This window comes from Gekko japonicus, unplaced genomic scaffold (genome assembly GCF_001447785.1).
Source record: "Gekko japonicus isolate JY-2015 unplaced genomic scaffold, Gekko_japonicus_V1.1 scaffold133, whole genome shotgun sequence".
Taxonomy (NCBI): domain Eukaryota; kingdom Metazoa; phylum Chordata; class Lepidosauria; order Squamata; family Gekkonidae; genus Gekko; species Gekko japonicus.
Genome location: NW_015171506.1, coordinates 1169370 through 1195030, shown reverse-complemented (window position 1 = coordinate 1195030; position 25661 = coordinate 1169370). Strand labels below are relative to the sequence as shown.

At 39.1% G+C, this 25661-nt stretch overlaps 2 protein-coding genes across 2 annotated transcripts; one reads left to right on the top strand and one right to left on the bottom strand.

Moving 5' to 3' along the window:
- Nucleotides 1-998: 998 nt before the first annotated feature.
- HNRNPK (heterogeneous nuclear ribonucleoprotein K) lies at nucleotides 999-17287 on the bottom strand. The gene is made up of 16 exons (XM_015419286.1): nucleotides 17202-17287; nucleotides 15496-15559; nucleotides 15307-15392; nucleotides 14413-14497; nucleotides 13756-13812; nucleotides 12347-12390; nucleotides 11406-11478; nucleotides 10795-10908; nucleotides 8731-8859; nucleotides 8197-8498; nucleotides 7836-7890; nucleotides 5046-5096; nucleotides 3675-3696; nucleotides 3513-3595; nucleotides 2803-2972; nucleotides 999-2089 (listed from the first exon to the last, which is right to left on the bottom strand). The coding sequence occupies exons 3-16, from the start codon at nucleotides 15366-15368 to the stop codon at nucleotides 2056-2058; spliced, it is 1281 nt and encodes a 426-aa protein (XP_015274772.1). The 5' UTR covers nucleotides 15369-15392; nucleotides 15496-15559; nucleotides 17202-17287; the 3' UTR covers nucleotides 999-2055.
- A 6191-nt stretch (nucleotides 17288-23478) lies between these two features.
- On the top strand, nucleotides 23479-25200 carry RMI1 (RecQ mediated genome instability 1). The gene has a single exon (XM_015419268.1). It carries the CDS (start codon nucleotides 23479-23481, stop codon nucleotides 25198-25200), a length of 1722 nt encoding a protein of 573 aa, XP_015274754.1.
- Nucleotides 25201-25661: the final 461 nt, after the last annotated feature.

Here is a 25661-nt window from a genome sequence, read left to right as displayed (position 1 = left end):
AAAACCTTCGAAAGGGGTCTGCCTCTGAGGAAGATGCTTTGGCCAACGAAAAACCGCGGAAACGTTATTTTTATGGTCGTGAATTACAAAAACCGATTTCCTGAAAATCTTAACAGTGGTGTGTTTGCCAAAAAATTGGTCAGCCACACAGGGGGAACATTTGCACGCTTTACAGTTAAAGCTCTTGTATCTGAAGATCCATTCTAAAAATTGGGGGGGGGGGGAAGACGAGGACGACGGACACGTGCATAACAAAAGCAAGAATTCTTCAAAACAGTAAAAATACTTTTTAATTTGTGCTATAGCCTCAGCTACATTGGTCAGTCTTTTCACAGATCGAGGCAACCCATTCTGAAGCTTATCATACAAAAAGCCATTTCAGACTAAACTCTAAACAATGCACTGTAGTTAAATTCTCATCACCTTATGCAGAGGCAAGCTTAAAAAACTACATGGTGCCTCACATCCGCTGGAGCAGCACCTATTCATAGTGGAACAGCACTATAGATGGTGTGATATCATGTCCTGCTGTGCAAGGATGAGACACACACCCAGACCACAACACATCATCCCCAATCTCTAAAATAATTTTGGGAAACTGCATGCTATACCTGCAGTTCTTACACTCCCAAGTACTGGCTTTTAAAATCATCCCAAGTTCCCATGATGCTTCAGAGCATCAGAAAGCAGAATAAAGATTAGTTGTGCAACAGGCAAATGCAGCATACTTCCAGTGTGGCTATATTAGCTTCCATAACATTGCTGTGGTATGCACTATTTTTGCTCCAGATCTACTGAACTCTGTGTAAGCTGGAAGGCTACTGAATGCTACAGCACACTCCAGAACACTTAGCACTTTCAGATGGAAGGATCTTTTTGTATAGCTCCTAAGCAGCATTTTGTAATTAGGGATAAACAATAGTGGATGGTGGCCTGCCTTCTACTTGTCATTTATTGGAAACGAAGAAAACGTTTAAAGATCAGAACATATCCAACGGTTGAAAACTGGACCTGTCACATCCAGCTGGGTGTTGATATAACATTTATTCAAGAAAAATAACTTGTAAACTATCAGAACAAATGCTGAGATTTTTTACATGAAAACATCCAGAAATTCTTTTGATTTTGCACAAGTGTTTCCTATGCAAATCAACAAACAGGAAAGAAATACAATTGTTTCATTCAAGTCTTTATACAATGGAAACATATTTAACAAGTTACAGTCAGATATGGGCAGAATTGCCAAGGCTGGAAATGACTAAGCTTCAGGTATTCTCTACAGTACTCGCTATTCCATGACAAACCAAAGCTTTGCAAGATTTTATTGAGTCAAACTAACATGTTGCAATACAATGAGGGCATACGCCTGAAGTAACAAAGCTAAAACGGTTTTCTAATATTGTTTAGTTTCCTCACATATACCAAACTTTGGAGTCAATGCACTATCAATAATCCTAATTAGCCAAAACACTGAAACTGGGTGTTCTGCTTCCATGGTATAGAAAAAAGCCAAGCTCGATAAATGGTGTAATGGTTAAATATATATAAAGAAATAACTGCAAGAATTGGTTCACTAAATTTATTTTTAAAATCATGAAACAACTTACAAAAGAGCATTACATTCTGCACACTGCTCTGCATGGATTCCAGGAGTAAAGTGGTCTACTAGAACCCTTCCCCACTTCAAAATGAAAAAGTATAAAGCAGGTGGTTCACAAGTTACAGGGGAAAAAAACATTACAGTTTACAACCAACATAGAACAAAAATAAAATCCACTTTCTCTGCTGCTGTTTCAAAATACCAATGTTAGTTTCGCAAGCCACCCCCCTCCCTCCCACCTATTTATGAAGAACTAAAACATTACATCTGGTGACAGCAAAAATATCACTACACCTCAAATGCAGAACACCTATGAAGCAGAGGAATGTTGGCTTTTTAAACAGAAGCAGATTTAAGAAAAAAAAAAGATGCAGGACTCCTTCAGTTCTTCACTAGTCTTAGAAAAACTTTCCAGAATACTGCTTCACACTATAAAAAAGAAAAAATATCTTGCATTAGAATCCTTCAACATCTGCATACTGCTTCACACTATAAGGAAAAAGAAAAAAAAAAGGCATGTATTAGAATGGTTGAACAAACAATTTGAATCAATATTTATAAATACATTTAAAAGATTAATACAAATTAGACTTAATACATAATGGTTAAAGTTTGACAATTTATAATTAGTAGTAATTTGCAGACAAAGTTATACATTGCAAGATGATCATCAGACAGCCAATGTTAAAGAAAACAAAGCAAGTAATATCTAAAGCTGTTATACATGGCAGAAAAGGAAGCAATTGCCAGTGAGGTGTGAAATGCTGCATTAACAGCACCAATAGTTTTCAACGTCCTGTAGAGGCATGGTCTGTGCCATATGGTAGACTGCGATTTGTTGTCGATTTAGTTATCTAAAAACAACAAAATCACTAGTCTTCCACACAGAACTAGACCAACATCCACTGAAATCTTCTACATTTTCTACAGGCTCTATGTAACAGATTACAAGTAGATTTTTTGCAGCAGTTTCCACCAGAGAAATTAGGACTGCTTGGTTAAGGTCACTTCCAGCAAGATTAGTTTTGAGGCTATCTTCATTGAGTAAGAATGGAAAACAGAAGAGGAAGGCATACTACCAAGTGCAGAAATTAGTAACAACTACTAAAAATTATTTTATATGTTCTCTTTAAGGTTTATATACAAAGTTTAGTAATCAATCTACATATATAGTTCACAGATGAAGCTGAATGCCAACTTGCCTGTTTTGCAGTAAATACTGTGCATTCTGAATCTGATCCTGCGTGCCTGTAATAGTTATAATCCGATCTTCTGAACCCTCTAAGGGTTCATCAATTTTGATTGATGCTCCTGATTCATGACGTATCTGTTTGATCCTCTGACCTCCTTTCCCAATGATAGAGCCAGCCAACTACAAAGAAGAAATGGTACCATTTTAGTGGCAGCTAGTGAATTCAATACTCTAAACATGATTGCTTTGGGCACAAATAACATCACTGTGATCTATTTCAAGTTATTATACATCATTTTAATGCATTCTTTTTATACCCAGGACAACATAAGCCAAGTATATCAAGAGACAGCAATAATAAATCTGAAAGGCCACATACAGCATGAGATGGAAAAATTATGTGCCTGAAGTTTTACTGCAAAGTAATAATAATTATAATTTTCATATGGCATTGTATGTAGAATAGCCAGGATATCATAGGATTGTCTGGCAGCTTCAAGTTCTAGTTCTTAGTGTTGTGCTAGCAGCAAGCTAACTTGTTTTGGGGGGCTGAGAAAGCTCTGAAAGAACTGACTGGCCCAAAGTCACCCAGCTGGCTTCATGTGGAGGAGTGGGGAATCCAACCCAATTCTCCAGATCAGAGTCCGCCGCTCTTAACCACTACACCAAACTGGCTCCCCACTGCAAAGTATATTGGATGAAAGGAATAAATATACTTACATCTTTGGGTATTGTTACTTGTGTTGTAATGATGGGTCCACCAAGATCACCGTAAGATCCACGGCCCCCTGCATAAGAATAGTCTAATTTAAAACGTATGTATCTGGTTCTTGTCATGAATGAAGAGTAAATTATGCACAATACACATGCACATAAACTTACCATATCCTGATCCACCTTCAAACTGTTGAAAAAGGGGAAAAATAGTTTTATGTCATCACTTTCTACTAAAATATGCACAAAATCATTTCAGATACTATTTTATGGCAGAAAGAATTTCAGGTATTTGGCATCTCAAGGGAAAGCCTTGCTCCAGAAGCCAGACAAAGCTGGAACACATCATAGAGGCAAGACCTTTTCATAAAATCCCTAGTGCTGCAGAGCTCCCTTCCTAGAAAGGCATGCATGGAAAAGCCACCACAAATTTACCACTAACTAGATGGAGGTACTTTTCCATTGAGTCTCCATGTGTTAAATAAAGTAGTGTTGTGTGTGTATATATGTGCAATACAGAACTCTAATGCCATGATCAAGCCCCTCCTAGCAAGAACTTTGAACAGCAATATATATAAGCCTCCAAGTGGGCACACAATGTGGCACCAAAATGATGGAATTCCCTCTTCTGTTCTCCTCTATAATTGTCTTTCGCCAACAGGTGAAGCCCTATTAACTGTGTGTGCATATATTTTGGTTAACTGTGTGCTTTGTTTTTATACAATGTATTTTAAAGCTTGTTTTAATGTTTCTGATTATTCACCACCTTGGGGACCCTAAACTGGAAGGAAATGCAGCATAAAAATGCTTTAAATAATAAACAATGGAATCAGCAGCTTGATTTATATAAGAGCAACTCAAGACTATTTCAATTCTAATAGAGTTCAGCATTTCAATAATGACGTTCATATGGTGCACTATATTAACTGGATTTGCTCTCAAAACACTGGACTTCTCTGCACATTCTGAACCCTAGGTACCTCTGGTTTTATTCTGACATTGTAATCACTACAGGACAGAGACTAAAAAGGAATGCCTTTTGAACTAAAGTTTCACTCAAGCCAGGCAATTCTGTAGATAACAATTCCTTTCTCTCTTTACACTTCATGTAATACCAATGGACTGGATCCAACCAGGTTTTCCACTAGGGGAAAAGGAATGAAGCAGTCTCCTTTGACCTTTCAAAAGGCTATTATGCTGGCCATTGTGGCCACCATGGACAAAGGCCGTATGGGACAGGGACTGTAAAAAGGAATGGACATTGAGAGAATTGGCAGGATCCAAACCAATATAGCTTGCCAGAACATTATAAGGTGCAGCAAAAAATTGTGTGCAAGTACAAGTAAGGCCAGTTTGCTCAAAAGCCAGCATCAAACACCCATTCTGACTATATCCCCAACATCAGCACATCCAAACATTTACCAACCCATCCAGCTTCCATCAAGAATTTGCATACACAGCAGTACGCATTTTAATAGTCACAAACACACTCTTCAAAAGCAGCAACACAGAGACCAAAAAGATTAAAAATGAACTCACCATTTCTGGTGTTTCTATGTCATCACAGGCATTGACGTGACACTGCATCATCTTTTCAGACGAGACATGGTACAAAGAGAAACAGGAACACAAGAAAGTATATTTGAAACAAGCCAGTGTCTTTAAGTAGACCCACAGCTAGCCCAGTAAAGCTGTTTATGCACAACAAGATTAAAGGTACATGAAAGGGCCTACTAAGAGATCCACTGCATTAGATCAGATAAAAAGAGGCAGACTATATTAATATGGGGCCCAATTTAAAGACACACAAACCAAAAGTTAAGCCCCTGATCAGATATTTTGAAAAGTGGCAGAGTAAGTGTATGTACATCCTTCATACCCAAAGCAGTACAGATCTAAATGTATTCTACTTAAATAAAATAAAAGACTATAAGCAGCAGCTTCACTCTTCACCAGTGTTCCCTCTCTAAGCTGAGTTAGTGTGAGCTAGCTCACAGTTTTTTAGCCTTTAGCTCACACATTTTTGTCTTGGCTCAGGAAGGATGGCTCCAGAGCAAACTAATTCATGAAGCAGCCAAACTGCTCACGCACAACTTTAATGCTAGTAGCTCACAAAGTAGAATTTTTGCTCACAAGACTCCATGACTTAGAGGGAGCATTGCTCTTCACCATCTACATAAACTTTCTCACCATGCCCATGAATTGAAAATGGTCTTCCAACTTTATTCATACCAAAGACCATGGTAGTAAAAACAGATCCTAGAGTTCCAGGTGGTCAGCTGTGTTGGTCTGAAGCAGTAGAACAAATTTAGAGTCCAGTGGCACCTTTAAGATCAACAAAGGCTTATTCAAGCTATGAGCTCTCTCATGTGCATGGATACTTTTTCAAATACCTTTGAAATACCTTTGGAAAATAATTGAAAAAGTGTGCATGCACATAAAAGCTCATACCTTGAATAAACCACTGGACTCTAAATTTGTTCAGATGCTAGAGTTGTACTCCAGTATGTTCATTTGATACCAAGACCTATCTGGAACAGCACAATGCTTTTTTTTGTTCAAATCAATGTCAACATAAGGACTTAGTTTTCCAACTAAAAATAAAAACCTAGTTTTCAAATAAGATTTGTTTAGCTAATCCATAATGCTAAACAACCAAGCAACTTATTTACTCAACCACAAAATGTCAATAAATACTATATAGTTCCAATATTTTTCCCTTGTAAAAAAGCAATTACTAACACCCTGTTTAAAACTAGGATTTTCCCAAAAGTCATAAACTTTGCTGTAGATTATTAAAGACTGCAAATAAGCACCTTGTAGTTAAAGAGACTTTACTTTAAAGTCAGTGAAACTTCAAATTAAAAACTTTCTCTGGATTCTGCCCATGAACTGCCATGCACATACACTGTAACTCCTGCCATGCTGCTAGTATCATGGAGCAGGCAACTGATCCAGACTCTTACAGCAAGACACTGGTCATAGAGGCTGTAAATACCGATAGAATACTTGTAGGAAGCTGTGTGGCAATTCCTGCTACATGCTGCAACCGAATTAACACATTATGCTCATCACTCAATACAGCATGTATTGGAAAATCATCTATACAATGTTACGGCTCCTACCAATTGGCAGTTAAAACTCAGATATAAGCATTCCCCACTCCACAACTTATGCAGCAATATTTCTCAGCAAAATTCAAGAGAAATGCAAAATAAAAGTGTGAACAGGTAACTTTAATTTAAAAAGCACACTCATATTTCAAAATAGTTTGCCTCTGTGTACAATTTTAAAAGTTTAATTTCTGTATCAATAGGAGAAACTGTTAATGATCGACACCACAAAAGGCATAACGAATTCTAAAACAGTTAAGATCAAAAGCATTAGTTGCAGTAAAGTTGCATATTGCTGTTAAAGAACAAGTCAGAAGCTGAAATGGGAAATTAAAAATTCCCTTAGATTTTTTTCTTTTAAACAGGATTTTACTAGCATATGTTGCCATTTTTAAAGAGGTATATCATTTTTATACGCATCCCTCTACCACAGCTAGATTTAGAGGGGCCAGCACATCTGATGAAGATAATTGTATGTTGCTTTGCATGGATAGCAAGTACAATGGTGCTTCTAATTCCTCAGAAATCTTTGATTTGACAAAAGCTGTATCTCCCCTTAATTTACTCCTCCACAAAGACAATTGGCCAGGTCAATGTTTGGAAATAGTATCTCTAATAAAAACTATACTCCTGTAAAGGCAGTCTTATCTTCATGGGATTCCCCAAAAGACACTTGAGCCGGCTGCTTGCAACCTTGTCTCTTTTTACACTTCAAGAATCAACAGAAATGGTGTCAATACATTAACACAATGCATGTGTTGCAATCCGCAGACCAGTTCATGATTAAGGGATTTCTTCCACATGCAGCAAATTGATTCGTGTTACCAGGCTCAAACTGCATCGGTCACCCACATATATAGTAAGTACCATACTGAGGATTACAGTACTTTCAGCTATAATAATCCAATATGTAAAATTTTAAAAAGTTCCTTATTTTTTTAGCTGCCCTGAGTATGAGAAGATGAGCGGGACAGCAGGCTGGTTCGCAGCCCCACAAACCCTCTTTCCATGAACTGCTTTAAATGTTTGTGGAAATTCATGACAGGTCTGTTCACAAACCACAAACAGGGCAAAATTCCAAACAAATCTTCCTTCACAGTTCAGTTTGTACCCATCCCAACCACATACATATAGCTGTTTTCCATATAGAAGCTTCGCAGACATCTGAAAAAGAATCACTCCCCACTTTATTGAAGAGAAAAATTACAAATCATACCATTCCATCATAGCGATCACCAGGTCTGCCTCTTCGATCGTAAGACATGAGGTCCCTAAGGATACAAATGAAAGACTGAGTATTTGCTTACATAATGGTCCAATTTTTTCCATGTTGGATCTTATTCACATTTAAACGGAAATGTTCCAATTCCCAGGTTCACGGTTGCCAGATATTTAAGCAAACTTATTCAGTGATGTGGAATATGCAGTTATTGGCAACTCCTATTACTGATTGAATGTTCTGTTTACTGTCCCTCCTACTCGTATTTAATTTCACAAAAACTGCAGTTCTACTTATAAACTACTATAGTTCTCATCACGAAGGAAATGATTCAGAATCATGTATAAAATTAACTTACCCGCCTCTGGGAGGAGGAGGAGGAGGAAGAGGAAGATTGCGAGCTCTGCTGCCACCTCTACCGCCACGGCCTGGAGGAGGAGGAGGAGGTCCTCTGCGAGGACTCATATCATCATAATCTCTTCTTGGAGGCATGGGACGACCACGACCTGGAGGCATTCGGTCAAAGCCACCTCTGCCACGCATTGGAAAGCCTACAGGGCGGCCCCTTCTGTCATCAAACATCATCGTAAATCCACCGTAGTCATATGTTTCATCATAGAAATTTGGATCATAAGGCTGTGCACGTCCTTTGATTGGTGACTAATATGAAAAACAAAAAAGAATAACTACCAGATAAACCTATTTCAAAAATATAAAGCATTGAGTTTAAAGAACTAACTTTTTTCTAGTAATAAACTGTATTACAAACACCATGTAGGCACACTTCCCTTAAATTCATATTTGAAACACTGCTGTAACAAGCACAGCATACTTTCATAATTTACCCTAGCACCCTTTTGATGCTACCTCTATAGGCTCTAGACTGATTTACCTCTGATATAAGATCCAGTATTATTTTGATGCATTCCACAACTCTATCAGGCTTTCCACCAATTAGCACCACTCTGTCAGAAGAATGAGGACAACATTCTTGGAAAAGTTTAATGGTTGTTTGAGTATTCTGCCAATAAAGATACAAATAGAAATGTTTTGTACTAACTTTAATAAAATATAAAACAACTTAACTGCCACCTATATTGAAACATGCATGCTGTACACATAGACACGGTACATATTGATAGCTCACTGGGGAGGGGAAGCACTCCCTCTCTCACAGATTGAGAGGGTGAAATTACACCATCACAACCTTCTAAATTGAGTAACATAACAATGTCATCCCATCCAGTTTATATAAAAATCAATCAAGTGGGTTGTGTCTCCACCCACACTCCTAAAAACAGTTTCTTGAACACACAGTTGAAAAGATTGGATGCTCTATGCAATGCAGCCTATGCTAACTGTATGCCTCAAAAAATGAATGTGCCATGTGCTCTCTTCCAATGGCCATTGCTAAGAATTCAACAATTTTATAACATTTCAGCAATAGGTAGATTTTACAGTATTTGCAACACTTTCAATGTAAGAGATTTTCAAAACAGAAAATAAGCTTCATAACAGCACAATAGCCTAGCACAGAAGGTCAACCTATACCACAAGCAACAAGCCTAAAAATTAAAAGATCTCTTTTCATTTGACAGACTTCAGTAACTGGGATTACTATAAATCCAGGGCTACTATTAACTAGTGCATTTTACTATTCACACCTCTTGCCACTAATAAGTAGCAGCCCTCACAACACAATCACGACGACTGCAATGTACAGGGAGCCACATATGGGAGAACATGTTCTCTCAGATATCCTTACTAGGCTTTATAGGTAACACCTACCATCCTGACAACCACAATCAATGGAACTCTTACACAGTTCTATGCTTCCACTAGCTAATACCTCAAAACCAATATGACTGCATTATGAGCAAATTGGTTTCCAAGCTGTCTCCAAAAGCAGCCTCACATACAGCCCACTACAGTGGAAGAACCAAGAATTTATAAGCATGCAGAACCCTGTCAAAGACTGTTTTCCAGAAAAGAAGGCTAGGAGTACATTAGCCAAATGTGGCCTCAGCCTCTACCTATTATTTCAGGAGATGGCTTGTCTCCAGAAGCACACCCAAGATGCCTTTACAGGTATATAGTCCAGCCAGGACAGGCATTTTCTTTAGTCAGGGCTATTTTCTACATGCAACTTTGCCTAGCCTGGAAGGAGCACCACCATCTTAAAATACTGGTCATCTCTCAGTAGACTTGTGTATACATTTAAAGGCACACGAGACAACACTCCTGTTAAACACTTCATAAAAGTGCCTATGGAAAAGCAGAATAATCTCTCATCTCCACATTCATCAATCTTTCAAAGAGGTAAGAGAAAAATTACTGCAATGCACTCTACTTCCAACACAAAGTAAATGATACAGAAATCCTATTATTTCCTTAATAACAATTTCTGCACATCTTCTAAAATGCATTCTAAACTTTTTAAGGAAAGAAAAAGCCATTATGCAAAATCCCATTCAGCATATCCCAAAGTTCTCCAGGATGCAACTGAGCAGACTGCTATTATCCCTAAAGATTACGCCTTCGTATGAGCACTAAACCATATTCAGTTACAATCATTCCAATTTTTGTTTTATGTATCCTCAAATTAAAAAGATGCCTGCAAGTCTTCCTTATTAGAGGTCTATGGATTGGCGAATGGAAACAGATACCAAGGAACCACCATTCCGTCTTGGTGGGAACATTAAGCTGCTGCTCCCTTCAGGCTACAAATTCCATTTTCATAAGATAAGCCATCTAAAATATCAAGTACATCTTTTTTTTAAGTATTCGAAAATAAGTACTTCAACAGTATTGTAAGATTTTTTAAATGAACGCCATATTTTCATCACCTAGTGTGTACGGCAAATAGCATCTATAATGTGAGAAATTACTATTTACATTACTGTTTACAAATGATTATACTGTTTAGTTCGCTATGTTTCTTTCAAAGAGAAAATACCTCTCGAAGTTCTTTGATTTTAGCTCCTTTGACACCAATAATTCCTCCAGCCAAACTCTGGTGAATCAACAACCTTAATTCACAGTCAAAATCACTTCCTTTGTAATGCTGGTACTAGACAAAAAGTTAAGAGCAGTTAGTTAACAAAAGCTGACTTGAATAACTTTTACAAGTTTTCGATACTTTTAATGATCTGACTCAATGCATCTGCTGTATAAAACAGAACTAATGCAATAGTTCCATGAGCCTCAAAGAGGTTTAGATCAACAGTTTCTCCAGTATTAGTTTCCTTTTCTGCAAAGCAAATCCAACAAGAGCTTACTGTATGGTACAGGGATCTGTTGTTAAAAAATCCCACTGGCCAAGTGCAAGCCCTTGGGCTGGCCAAAAGCAGGCTACTGCTTCCCTCCCAAAGGTCTTATCATAGTTCAAAGAGAATCTAGCATATTGGAAAAGCAGATTAATTTTATTTAAGGAATACAATACGACTCTAATTAATCTAGCCACCATCCAAACAGGACATTTTACATCTAAATCATGGGGAAGGAATTGGCTGCAGAAAACTGAACTTATCAGAAACTAGGGAGTCATGCATATTCCTGAACACTCACCTCTTCCAAAGTAGGGATAATTTTCTTCAGAATTTCTCCAATTGTTTCAATGTCTGCACTTATACTCAGTATGCTGTCAAATACCACAAGTGTCAGGTATCACAGACAAGATGGGAAAAGGTAAAGTAAGTTGTATATTCATAATTATATGGATCATAAGTCAACTTTACACAGTAGGTCTTACAGATATATTCCCCATTTAAGTAAACCTGTTTACTGAAGTTATAGCACATGCACCTTGTTTATGCCCAATACTATAAATGGTACAAGTTCAAAATAAGGGTTTGGAGATAGAGAATGGGCTTTTTGGAAGGGCTCAGATTAAGTGGGCAAGAAACTGACGAAGAACTGAAAGTAGAAGTGAATACTGATGTTCCCCGCCACCATTAATTTAGGACACCCTCGCTATCACATTATTCAACTGGCACACCTTATCATAGGAAACATGGGAATATGCGAGTGGTGAACATTATATTTGGAATAGGATTATGAGACCAGTTAGAAATTAGATTACTAATGGGCTCCGCGAGAAAACGAATACAAATGCAAGACAAAAAGGACAACACAAATGAGAAGTGAAGGAGAGTGAACCAGGAGTTAGCATTTCATCAGAAAAAATTATGAGCAGGCAATGCTGGGGGAGCAAGGTGGGCCACAAAGACAGAGCAAGAGACTATTTTGAAACAATCTGATTTACAATGCAGCAAATATACAACAATTGAAGCTGTGCTCCTTCCATTGAAATAAAATTAGTGGATTGTTGGGTGGGCAATTCACGTAAAAGTTCAGTGACAAAAAAGACTTAATGGGGAAAATAAGACAGAAAACTTAAAAAACAATACACCGTCTACGGGGATACTATTTAATTATATAAAGGCAGGTAATAATATACATTTCTCTCTTTCTAATCAGGCAGTGAGGCATAAACTGTTGGGACATACCGCTCGGGGCCACTGCTGTCTGGGACTGAAACACTGGCATTGTACTGCATTGGTCATTGGCGTTCGTGGATGTTGGCATTGGGCATGGGCATTCAATCAGAAGTTGTCAAGTAAGGCACCCGTTTGGCAACGAGCACATTTTTGGGCATAGCCAACCAGGGTTTTCACATGGGCGTTCAGGGGCGGATGGGCCAACGTCATGGTGGGCAACGCAGGGGCAAGTCGATCCAGTACATGGGCAACGGAGAGATATATGGCCAAAAAAACAAGGAGAGGGAAGAGGGGGAAAAGCAATAAATTTTAATTTAATACAAACTATACTCATTACTCTCAATGAAACAAGCTTAAGTTGTTCTGAAGACTAACACAATAACGGATAGCTACAATGACTGTGGCTTAACAGTTATGGATCGCAAAAATGAGTTACTTGGCCTAAACTACTTTTAACATTATAAGCTGCAGTAGCAGGCTGGCTCATGAGGGTAGACACAAAACCTGTAGAGATTCAGGTTATAGAAATCCTGGGAAAAATGGGAAAGCCACTAATCCAGGAATTATATGTATGAAATCTGGATTTAGGTAGGTGAATTTTTAAGTACACTAGGTTCAAAAAGGTCAGTTAAAGCACAAGTGATTGCTACCCAGTTCTTGTTTACAGTCTTATACCTCAGGATCTAATAACTAAAGTTGACAGCTGGAACATTCTGCAGGAGTTTATTTTACAATATAATGAAAATATCAAACACAATGTGAAATGATATAGTGCCAAATATTTCATTTAACACCAATATCACTACTTTAAAATATGGAAAAAACTATGTATAGTGCACAATAAACAAGAAATTGCTTTTTACAAAGCATAGTATTAAACTATGAGGCTTCGTTAATGCTGAGCGTGTCTATTCACAAGAGTCAACCCACTATAAAAAAGTAAATAGATTCAGTCATGTTTAATGAAAATTCCTTCCTTATTAGAACACACCTATACTACTCAGTTCCCATACATAAAGTCATGCCAGTCTTAGAACATCTCTCTCCCAAACAGATGGAATGTTTAAACAAAAATCACTTCTATAACTGGGCAAAGAACAGGCAACTAGAGTGTTTCCTAAAAGCAGCTGAAAATTTCCATAGGAAATTGTGGAATTAAGGATCTAAGCCCGCTTCAGTATTACTAGTTAAGGCATCAAAATATACAATTTAGTGTGATGCATTTCCAAAAGAAGGGGACAGGAATCTCTCCACATGATTCATTCTGTGTTTTAATTATGATACTAATGGAAAATCCTGACACCTAAACTAAAAATCATTACCTATGGTTTGTATTGAACACCTAAGTCTACGGAAATTTCACAATTAGCTTTAAATGCTATGTACTGCAAAATAGTGTTTAACTTTTAAATACTCACGTCTGTACGAAGCGCCTTAATATTTTTGCCACCTTTGCCAATCACTGCTCCAGCATTCTAAAAAGATTCACAAGTAAAATTTATGAAATGAACATAAAATAAAACTTATGGGTAAAGGATGAAAGGTGGATCACTGACATTACCCTTGCTTCATAAACCTCATTTTCCAGGGAATAAACCAAGGTACAATCTTGACACAAGGCTAAGTACAGCCTGACTTCAGGTGTTTTTTTTTTATTTAAAAAAACCCATTATACTACTACTACATTTTTAACATACACAAAAAGAAAACTGCACAGACTGTCTGCAACTGTTGCTGATCAAGAGTAGCATTTAACCCTACAAATGAACGCTAAACATACAGTAACCAAATTTCTGAACAGCAGATATAATGTGAATTTCCACGTCATAATCAGTAACTGCTAGGTCATCCTGAAGAGAAATTCCTCAGTTCAAGTGGCAGAAACATTTCTGTTTCTCTAAATTGGCAATTTGGTACAGAATTCTGTAATAGTCTTCCCAGTAAACTTTAACTGCAGTTCCAGATGTGCTCTGTTCATAACCTGTAATCTAATGCAGATGACCCAAGTAGCTAAATAAATAAAGACCATGAATATCATCTGTAAAAAGCATCTTGTATAAAAAAGGGAAACATACTTTACTCTGAAGCAGAATGCGCAGTTCAACCATCTCATCAGTGTTCCTAGACCTTTTGAAGGCCTGTTCCTCTTCAATATGCCTAGTATTTCAAAGGATAACAATGCAATTATTCTCTTTTTACAAACAAATCTTCTTCAACATAATATTTTATTAGATTAATTAATTCTACAAAGTTATCATTTATAGCATGAACTTGAGAGACCGGCTGTAACTATGAATTTGAAACTCTATACCAAAAGTATTTCCAGCTCAAATATTGACCACCGTTCAAATAATACTAAAAGCAAATCTAGCAACAAATTACAATAAAATCCAAAATACGGCTGTAATTCAGTGTTCTTGTTACCCATTTATATCAAGAACCATGAGAAACTAGTTTCATACAAAACCATCTCAAAAGTGTTAGTAAAGCCAGACTTAAGTTTAAATTTCTGACAATACAGATTTATAACACCCATAATCCTCAAACTGCTCGTTTCACATTGCCATGTGACAATTGTATAATTACAAGTAGACATCTACCAAGATCTTGTGACATTTATATAATTTAAACTGTCCACACTAAAGATAAGGCACCATATACAAAATTTTGGATACTTGGCATCCCTAAATGATTTAAGTGTCCTCAAAAATCATTGTAAACAAGTTAGTTTCAGAATTCAGTACAATCGACAAGACAGCAAAAACTAAATGTGTTGTCGATTACAAGCACTTTATAAAATACACAAATGTAGTAGCTGGTAAATACTCCTTTCTAAAGAACATCTGTAACTCTGACATCCCAGGGGGAAAAACGTTATTTGTCTAGTGTTCACCATTCATTATATTAACTCTTGATATAAGTTCCATTTAGTTACTACTGTAGCTAACAGAAATAGCTAATCAACATATAAAGTAAGCTTACCATTGGTTTCTGTGTTAGTAAAGGTCTCCTCTTGTTGTTCAGTCTCCATTATTTTTAGACTTGCAGATACAATCTGTCAAATAATAAATATACTAAAGCACTTACAGAGAACAGCAAGCTCTACATCTTTCTAAAGAAATGATGTCAGGTGGGGGCATCTGGGTTTTAGCACTTACCAATATTATATAGTCTTGCCAAGCAAAACTTAAGTGTTCTGGGCGGGATCAAAGATCAGACAGCCTATGAAAAGCAACATACAGTTTTGATCTTGATCATTTACAGATTAGTTTCCACAATTAAATTAAAGATAAAACCAAGGACAAATGTTAATGTGTCTGTTACTATCCTGTAGTAGCCATCTTTTCTCTCCAGACTATGAAATATAAAGCTCTCTTTGTCAAGGTACACTACATTTTATGTCATCTGGGTCCTTTACTCACAGCCCACTAACATACTGATCTTTTAAAAAATCCATTTTATAGTTCTAAGTTTCACTGCTCATTTATAATACAAGAAAAACCCTTGAGCATTGCATTCAGACACTGAATAATCATGTTATATTTATTTCACATACAGAACATCATAGAATTCAAAACTAGGAATCAAAAAATGTGTCAGTTACTTGACATTATATAAATTGCTTGTCTGGCAGTAAATTTAGCCCAATATTTAACAAAGAGACAGAGACCTTCTTTAAATCATCTGGTTATATGAACAGTTACAGCCAATGTTATAATAACAATAACTGTGACAAATGCCAGGAGAATAATGAGAAAAGTACTGAAAATGTTGTTTTCAGTAGCAGGCTGTAACAGGAAAAACCATCCAGGCACCTTTGTTTTGCACCAACCCATGACAAAACATAATCACACTGTTTACACAGGTTTCAAAATCTGTAATAAACGAAGACGAATATTCGAGAAATCCATCTAGTGTTGTTAGCAACGTAGTTAAAAGAAAGTAAGGCTAACAGCACGACCTACGCGGTGGGCGAAGGTGGATGGCGGCAGAAAATTCAACAAACGCCAAACATTTCATGCAGATTTAATTTCCTTTTGCAACAAAAACTATACCCAGTTATTTACCCCTCCAACGCCGCAGTCAGGCCAGCGGGTCTATAAAATAAGAGTCAGACGCAAGGGCCAGCTGTTTCTATTAAAGGCCTAATTACCGGCAACAACTCCCATTACAAGTTGTAGCCTACAACCCATCGATAAACGTGGGGGAGAGAAGGCCCCGCGCAGCTGGTTGCGTAATCCTGACTTGCGTTTGGTAGAGACCAACGGGACTAAAAATGGCGGCTCTAACAGCGGACTCGGCTGTAATGGCGACCATGAGCTGCTAGGAGGAGCCGGGAGCGGAAAAAGTAACGCCACGCAGCGGCTCCACGGGAAGGTCCGCCACCCTCGAGACACAAAAGATGTCTGAAGTCTCGCCCTGCCTCACGCCATACCAGGGAACAAGGCTGCGGCACCCACCAAGTCTGCTGGCCCCTGTTAGGATTCAACAGGCCCGACAAGAAAAGGACGAGGAAACGCCTCTCGTTCCTCCCCCCCCCCTCTCATCAGCCGCCATGATCTATTCCGCAACAGCCGCCACAAACCAGGCAGCGCCGCTTTCTTGCGTCGTTCCCTCCCGAATCGGATCCCGCGAACGAAGTGAAAGTATTGCAGAGGAAAAAACAGAAAGGAACGAAATGGCTACCCTTTGTTACAACGCTGAAATACCACCCACTCCTCGTAAGGAATCTGCCCCCCCTCCCCGGCCCGCCGGAATTCGCTAGGCCTGAGGCTCATCAGGGCCGAACATACAGCAATCTCCCTTTCAGACACCAAGAGGCTAAAGGAGAATTTAAGCCACCCGAGCTCTGTCTACGCCTTACCACGCTGCGTACTAACTCTGCCGAATCCACCTCAGGGATTGTGAGAGAAAGGAGACCAACTATCAGCCCCGCGCGCGCACACGCCACTGTCGCTCTCTCATTGGCTCCGCCACCCAGATATCCCATTTCTATTAGCTGCTATATCTGTCTTTCTTTCATTGGAGGCGTTTTTCCCTCGAGTCCCGCCCTCCGTGGCGGCCTCCCGCGCGCCAACGCTGCAAGCTCGGCTGAGGGCCGGTAAAGCGAGCAGCACTTGATAGGCTTGCAACACTTTTCCTTTCACCGTCCTCCCATCGGCCCCTATTACTTGATTTCCCTTTCTCAACCTCCCCCTCGGTTTACATATTGGATAATACTTACACTGCAAAAATTGTTTAAAAATTAGTGATCTAAAGCTCTACAGTTAAGAATCGCGCAGCAGTGCTTCAAGGAGAACGAAACTGACTCGAGGTCGCGTGTGAGAGCGAGCAAAAAATGGCGCTTGCAAAAACTCGTCCTCGCGATCTGTAACTGGGGGTGGGGGTTTTAACTTCTCGCGAGTCCTGGAAGTTGAGTTCTTAGGTCGATTTGGCGCTTAAAACAAAGGGTGGGGGAGTTGAACTAGAGTTGTTATGGAGTGACGGCGGAATAGGAAGTGGGTGCAAGCCGCACATGTTGGGAAAAGGTATGCGGGCTCGGAAGGAACATCGTCCCAAATACATAGGTGGGGTGTGAAGGTGTATATGCTTGGTTTCATTGTCGACTCTTGTCTTTAAGGGGTTTTTCAGCCTTTTTCAGGGAGGCAGTAAGTCGGGATAATGGCGAACTGTATATGACTTCTCTCTCGCTCTCTGTATGTATGTTGTGGTTCAGTCGCACAGTCGAATCCGACTCTTCGCGACCCCATGGACCACACATCACGCCAGGCCCTCCTGTCTTCCGTTCGTTGCCTCCATAACACTGTCTAACCATATCATCCTTTGACGTCCCTGTATATCCATGCATTAATAGGGTTGCTGCTAACCTGGAGAAGCAAATGTCCTGCCCCCTTAATAGAAGTTTAATGGGATTCTCTTAACCAGACGATGTTGTTTATCTGTATGCCATGATAAACTTAAAATGCTGGTTTTCAAAAAACCAAGTCTCTGAAATTATAGAACATTTTTTGATGTAGCTTGTTGGCAAATCTGACACATAATAATACACACTCTTTTTGATGTTCAGTTAGTTGTAGAGACAGTTTGGTACGGTACGGTTTGGAAGATGAACTATTCTGCTCGAGGGCAGAAGTTTTGCAAATAGAAATGACAGTTTTCTGTTTTATGGTGTAAGGCTGTAATCCTATGCAGGCATACTTAAGAGTTAAGCTTGACTGAGCTCTGATGAATTTTCTCCTGAGGAAATGTGCTTAGAACGGGATTGCAACCGTTAATATATACTTAACTCATAATTTCCCTACTGCTTCTAGCTCACAAAAGTAAACATCAAAGCTAATCTGATTGCATATTAGCAGCCTCAAAGAAAAACAGAATTTTTACCTAGTTTATATACATCTTTGCCCTGTGGTAATTTTTTGCTTTGCTTTTTTTATTTTTCCATGTTAGTAGTAAATCTCTGGCTTTAAACCAGGGGTGTCAAACTCATTTGTTATGAGGGCTGGATCTGATATAAATGGGCCCTTGTCTGGCCAGGCTATGTGTGTCATAAAATGTAGTACTAGGTAGCAGAGATATAAACTTTATAAAGGACAGAGTAACACAATTAAATATATAGTTTTTACTTAAAATACAAACATGCTTAAAACAGTAATACTGTTGTAGTATTTTGTTGCTGATGCCCCCATGCTGCCTGGAGTAGGATGTCTACAAAACGAAACCAGAATATTTGTCTACAAAAGTATAGTCTTTCCCAGAAAAATGGCTCCAAATCCTATGAGGCAGGCATGAATACAGTGAAGGGGAGGAGGAGGCGGACCCAGTTGCACCCAGAAGAACCATGGCATAACCAGCCCAACAAAACACGCTGAGTAACAAGGCACAGGAAAGCTCATACCTTGAAGAAAACTTAGATGCTGCTGGATTCAAACATGCACACAGTAGCAAGGCGAGGGGAAGAGGGAGGGGAGGTGGAAGCAGACCCATTTTTACCTGGGACAACTGCAGCATAACTTGAGCCCAAACGAACACACAAAGTAAGTGAGAGAGAGAGAGAGAGAGAGGCAAGGCACAAGAAAGCTTACATCTTAAAGAAAACTTTGCCAGTCTTTAAACTCTGCTGGACTCAAATGTTGCTTTGCACACACACATGCATGCATAGTAGCGAGGGGAGGGGGAAGCAGACCCAGTTCCACTTGGGAGAACTGCAGAATAATGAGCCCAACTGAACACACACACACACAGGAAAGCTCACATCTTGTAGAAAATCTTGTTGGTCTTCAGATGCCACTGGACTCAAATGTTGCTTTGCATACATACAGACGTGTGCACAGTAGCAAGGCAAGGGGGAGAGGGAGGCAGACCCACTTGCACCCAGGAGAACCATAGCATAATGAGCCCAGCAGAACATACATGCACTGTAGCAAGGCACAGGAAAGCTCATACCTTAAAGAAAACTTAGTTGGTCTTAAGGTGCCACTGTACTCAAACTTTGCTTTGCACACACACAGTAGCAAGCTGAGGGGGAATCAGACCCAAATAATGAGGGGAAGGGATTTGCATGGGAAAACACAGGAGGGGCATTTGGCCCTTCACTTTATTCGGGGGGGGGGGGAGAAAAGAGAGCCCCAAAGTGTATGCTCCCCATGGTAACTCAAACGGTGGTTCTCTCCCCTTCTCTCCCTCTGGCCACTTGCTTGTGGGCCAGATTAAAGCCCTGGGTGGTCCAGTTCCGGCCTGCAGGCCATAGGTTTGATACCCATGCTTTAAACTGTAGTAAAGCTACTTTCACATGGATGTTTTTCTCCATCTTTGCTCCCAGGTTGGAGAACTGGATTTCTGGAACATCCATACAATGTCTTGTAATCATCATTCACTTCCAGGTTTGCCCCATCCTCAGCATATTATTTCTCAAACCTGCTCTGCTGTGATCTTTTCAGAAAGAACAAAGGTCAGGCATGGTAGCCATAGTCTGGCCAGAAAGGTGTGTGTTTTTGAAGGGCCTATCAACATCCACACTATTTTCTTTCCATCTGTTTTAGCAAACTGGAAGCCTGGAAACATTTGAGTGGGAAAGTGGTTTTTTGAACACAAGGGGTTTTTTACCCCCTTTTTTTATCCAATGGGGAAAAAACCTATGAAATGGTTTCTCTTTTTGAAGAACAATCTTGTCTTAAAAACATTTCACTCATTCCAAATGTATACCATGAAAAAAGTCTGAAGGCTTTTTAAAAGAGTTCAGCATTTTCAATGCTTTAAAGTTTAACGAAATTCAAATATTCTGGTAGTCCTGCCTCTTATGACTGTTCAAGTAATGCACTTTATTTTGCTCACTACAGAACTGGTTTTCTTCTTTAAATTTTTATTTTTTTCCTGTGTCTTGGTTGGCAAAAATTAAGATACTTGTGCTGTGCTGAGATAGGATGTAGTCATTTGCAACATTTTTGAGAAGTATTGGGTATACTTGCAATTTTTATTATAGAAAATGAAGATATTTATCCTTCTAAATTCCATAAAGAAGCCAATAACATTTTGTATGTGAGCTAAATAATAAATTATGCATTTATGTTGTTAACATCACAATCCTCAAAAGAGTTACTCCAGTCTAAGCCCACTGATTTAAGCTGGCTCAGACTGGTGTAACTCTGCATAGGGTTGCACTATTAATCAGTAAAAGAAGTTTAGGTTTGATATGAAACTCAGGATATATTTCAGTCTCCCCCCCCCCCCCCCTTTTTCCTGGGTGGGGTATGGTTACTTGATAATTTCTTGAAAATGTACATCACTAATCTTTGGCCCATTCTGCATCTAGCATTCACTCCACTGTTTTACCAAACCCATGTAGGAACAGAAATTTCCATCTACATTGCATGCCACTTTCACTTTGATTGTTGGATTTTATGGAAGCTTCCACACTGCATGCTGGTTTCACTTCCTTTGATCTCTTGGTTTTATGGTACTGTCTGCATAGATTTATGGCCATTTTATGGCTGTTGCAGGAGCTGCGGGTGGCTCAAGTGGTTAAGACGCTGAACTGCAGGCTGTGGAAGGTCAGTAGTTCAGCAGTTCGAGACCCGAGTTGCCACATGACGGAGTGAGCTCCCATCTCTGGCCCCAGCTCCTGCCAACCTAGCAGTTCGAAAGCAAGAAATTGCAAGTAGATAAATAGGTACCACTTCGGTGGGAAGGTAACAGCGTTCCGTGCGCCTCTGCGTCTAGTCATGCTGGCCACATGACCACGGAAACGTCTTCAGACAGCGCTGGCTCTTCGGCTTTGAAACGGAGATGAGCACCGCAACCCTAGAGTCGGACTCGACTGACTTTCGAGCAAGGGAACCTTTACCTATGGCTGTTGAGGGGTGACTCTGCAGCCAGTACAGCATTGGCCTGGGGTATTTGAATATGCTTTTGAGCTGCATCTTTTTCTGTTCCAGTGTGGGTTTGGTAAAACAACAGAGCGAATGCTAGGTGCAGAATGGGTCTTCCTCTCATAGCAGCTGTTTTCCCCTGCATTTCCTCCAGAAGGCTTTTTTAGGGCTTAATACAAACATACTATAATTGCTATAAAAAAACCCCTGAAAAATCCTTCCAGTGGGGCAAAATGCAGGGAAAATGCCTGCCTACAGAGAGAAGTGGATAGGAAACTATACTGCCAGACCAATCGATACACATGCCTAACAAAATCCTCGATGTGTGGATGCATCCTAAGTATATTGATATGAAAGCAGTAGGTCGTGATTAAATGAGCAGAGCTAGTTAAGAAAAAATTTAAAATGGGAACTCCATACTTTACTGTGAAGAATTGTGGAATTGTGTCCTTTGACACATATTATTCTTAAAATGTTCTGTTCAGCATGTGACAATTTGTAAAGTTTTCCAGAGAAGACTGATAAAAGTTAAGGAAGTAATTGTAGCCTGAATGCTTTGGTTCTTTTCTGTATTTTTATGGATTATTTACATGTAAATAATGCAGTAATTTGGTATGTGATGACTCGTAATTTGGTCTTGAGCTTGTCTGGTGGAAGTCACTAGATCTATTTAAGACTAACAATTTGGCGTGTTATGTCTACTACAGTTAGAGTCCAGTAGCACCTGAGAGACCAACAAGCTTTTGAGAGTCAAAGGGGCTGCTGGTCCCTAAGGTGCTACTGAAACTGAATCTAACTGTTCTACTGCAAACGAACATGGATACCCTCTCATAATGTCCACTACAGGCTCATTAAAAACAGAGTAATCTTAAACTTTCTTACCAGGGAAGCAGGTCCTATTTAACTTAACTAATTCACCATAAACCTATTTCAGATTGGGCCACAAGTGTTCAGATAAGGGTTTCTTATACTATGCTAGGGTGGGATTGAGCAGTTGGAACCTCTGCTCCTTAGAACTTGGTTTGATAGATCTTGCCACCTGTTCCTAGTAAACCAACTCTAATGTTGCTGCTTCCTGAATCTGAGCAGTGGCAAGGGTCTGAGCACACAGCTCTCCTCCTGGAACTCCCTTGCTCTTGGAGGGTAGGAAAGAGGTCACCAAGGCGATGAGCAGGACCTGGAGACTGGCAAGCAAGCAGGGGGTGAAATAAGGGGAGAGGGGGAAACCCCAGCATTCACAACTGGCTTTGCACCTTGTTCTATTTGTAAACTTGCTTTCATCCCCTCTTCTTCTACTATACTATGGCTATAACCAAGGAAATCTCTCTTATCTCTGACATTAATATGAGAAGAGAATGCATAAATACTATAGCGCTGTTCAATGGCTAAAGAAACCACCTGCAATGCACTGGACAAATACATGCTTACTTGGGAGTAGAGGCCATTGAATCCAATGAAACTTGTTTCTAAAAATAACAGATCTAGGACTGGGTAATAAAGCAGTTGCCAATCTTCTATACGGTGGCATTTATGCCAGGGACTATGCTAACTGCAGGGTATGTAACTGGATGTCCTCCAGTGTCTTAAAAAAAAAGTGGGTTGCTTGGACTGATTCGTCTAATACACCTACTGAATTGGAAATGTGATATTGGGGATCAGTCTGCCCCTACATTGGGAGATGATAATTTTAGATGTTCCTTTGTGAGTAGAAATTCTAAAAGTTACTGTTTTTTGTTGCAGGGCATTCATAGATTTTTTAATGTACCTCAGAAGAAAATGAGTGCATCAAGTCTTGCAGTAAGAGTGGAAACTTGGCTTTCATCTACATGGCATGTAAAAGTTCCAGTACCATGGCTACAAGCTTGTATTGACTGGATTCAAGAAGAAAATGGCCTTAGTAATTTGACTCAGGCTTATATTAACAAGCAAGTTTTTGAGCAGTGGCTTCTTACAGATCTCAGAGATCTTGAATATCCTGTTTTGCCAGACTGCATTTTAAATACTCCAAAAGGAGAGTTAAAAGGCTTTTATTCCATACAGATTGATTCACTTGTTGATGTGAGTCAGCCCGTCTATTCGCAGTTGCAAAAGATAAGAGGGAAAAATACTGTAAATGAGGAAATTACTGCTAGTACACAAGGAACCCAGAAGTCCTGGGAAGCAAGGCCTACTCGAATGCTGATGCTGAAACTGACTGATGGCATAAATCACATTCAGGGTATGGAATACCACTCTGTTCCTGTTCTCCATAGCAGCCTCGCTCCAGGCACAAAAATTATGATACAGGGGAAAGTGCCCTATCGTTTAGGTGTTCTTCTGCTTAAACCAGAAAATGTGAGATTGTTGGGAGGTGAAGTAGATAGCCTTATGGAGGAGTATGCTGAGGAAAGAGTTCTTGCTCAACTGATTGGAGAAAATGACTTCCCTAATGCTGTCAGATCTGTTACTGGAGGCCCTGGAATTTCCAGACCTGTTGATGAAGTAGGCCAAGTCCTAGGGCCTTCTGATGAAGAGCTTCTGGCAAGTCTAGAGGAAAATGATGAACTGATAATAAATGAAGCCCCTCTCGAAAGTGGATATTGCAGCAGAAGTACTAGTTCTAATTCTAACACACATTCTCTTCTTCCCAACAATGCAAGCTGCTCAGAGCAAGACACTGCAATCTTCATTGCAGCCAATGACCAACCAACTGTTCCAGTTTCAGAATACATGGAACAAGATTTAGATGAATTTCCTTTGGATGATGATTTGCTTTTAGTAGAAGAGATCCAGGAACAACCACAAGCACTGAATAGAAGTAATCCGCCTAGCAGGGCAGATAAATCTGTTAAAAGAGGGACGTCTGATGTATTTGATAATAGTGGAAGTGATTTTTTAATAAATCTGGATGACTGTTCAAAAAATATGTCTGTACGTGACAGATGCAGTAAAACAGATGTAATTAGGAATGAAGAAAAGTCCTCCGATATCTCTAACAATAGAGTAATGGACACTAATGCAAAACCTAAACAGTACTCTGACCATGTACAAGCATATGGATTAAAGGGTAAATATCTCAAAGTAAATTTAGATACACCTCCTTTTACATATATTTCTGTTCTATTAAGTAACCAGCCCAAGGGTATTATCTATGTGAAAGTTAAGGCCTTTATAGTAACTCTTACAGGAAAACTCACAAGCAGCAGTGGCTTATGGAGTGTAACAGCAAAAATATCTGATGGCACCGCTTACTTAGAAGTTGACTTTGCTAATGAAATTCTAACAAGCTTGATTGGGTTTTCAGTGCCTGAAATGAAGCAACTGAAGAAGGATCCTGTCTTGCACCCAGAACTTAAGACAGGTTTATGCAATTGCCAAAGAGAACTAATAGACCTCTGTTGTTTAATGACTATTGAATTTAACCCCTCTGAGGCAAAGGCAACAGTAATAGTTTTGCAAGATGTTAATGCAAATGACTTGAATAATTTAAAAAGGCGCCTAAATATATTTAGCATTTAAGTGACAAATTTAATTGCAATTCTAAGAAAACTGTTATATCAGGATAGGTGATTAGTTATAACATGCCTTTTTGGCTGGTTTTTGAATTCAGAAAACATCCATGATAATATTTTAATAGTGGAACATAGTAGCGTCTTGTTATTTAAAACTTCTGTGTTAGCAAAAGTGGGTTTTTATATCTAAAATATTGGGAACTCAGGGTTACTGTAATAAGTGGAAATCTAAAGATGAAGAAGCTCAGTGCTAAGGGTTTTTAATCCTTCTGTGGGATTATTGTAAGTAGTAACTAAGCAGTAGGAATGAGTAAGTCATAGTTATATTTGGTATAAATTTCCTGCTATTTTTAAGGTATTTGTGCCTTATGACATTTGTAACTGGTTTAAAAATCCAAAAATAAAAGAAACTGTTCATAAACATAGTAGAGTAATTTCTAAAGCTCAAAGATAATAACTCGGTTTGGT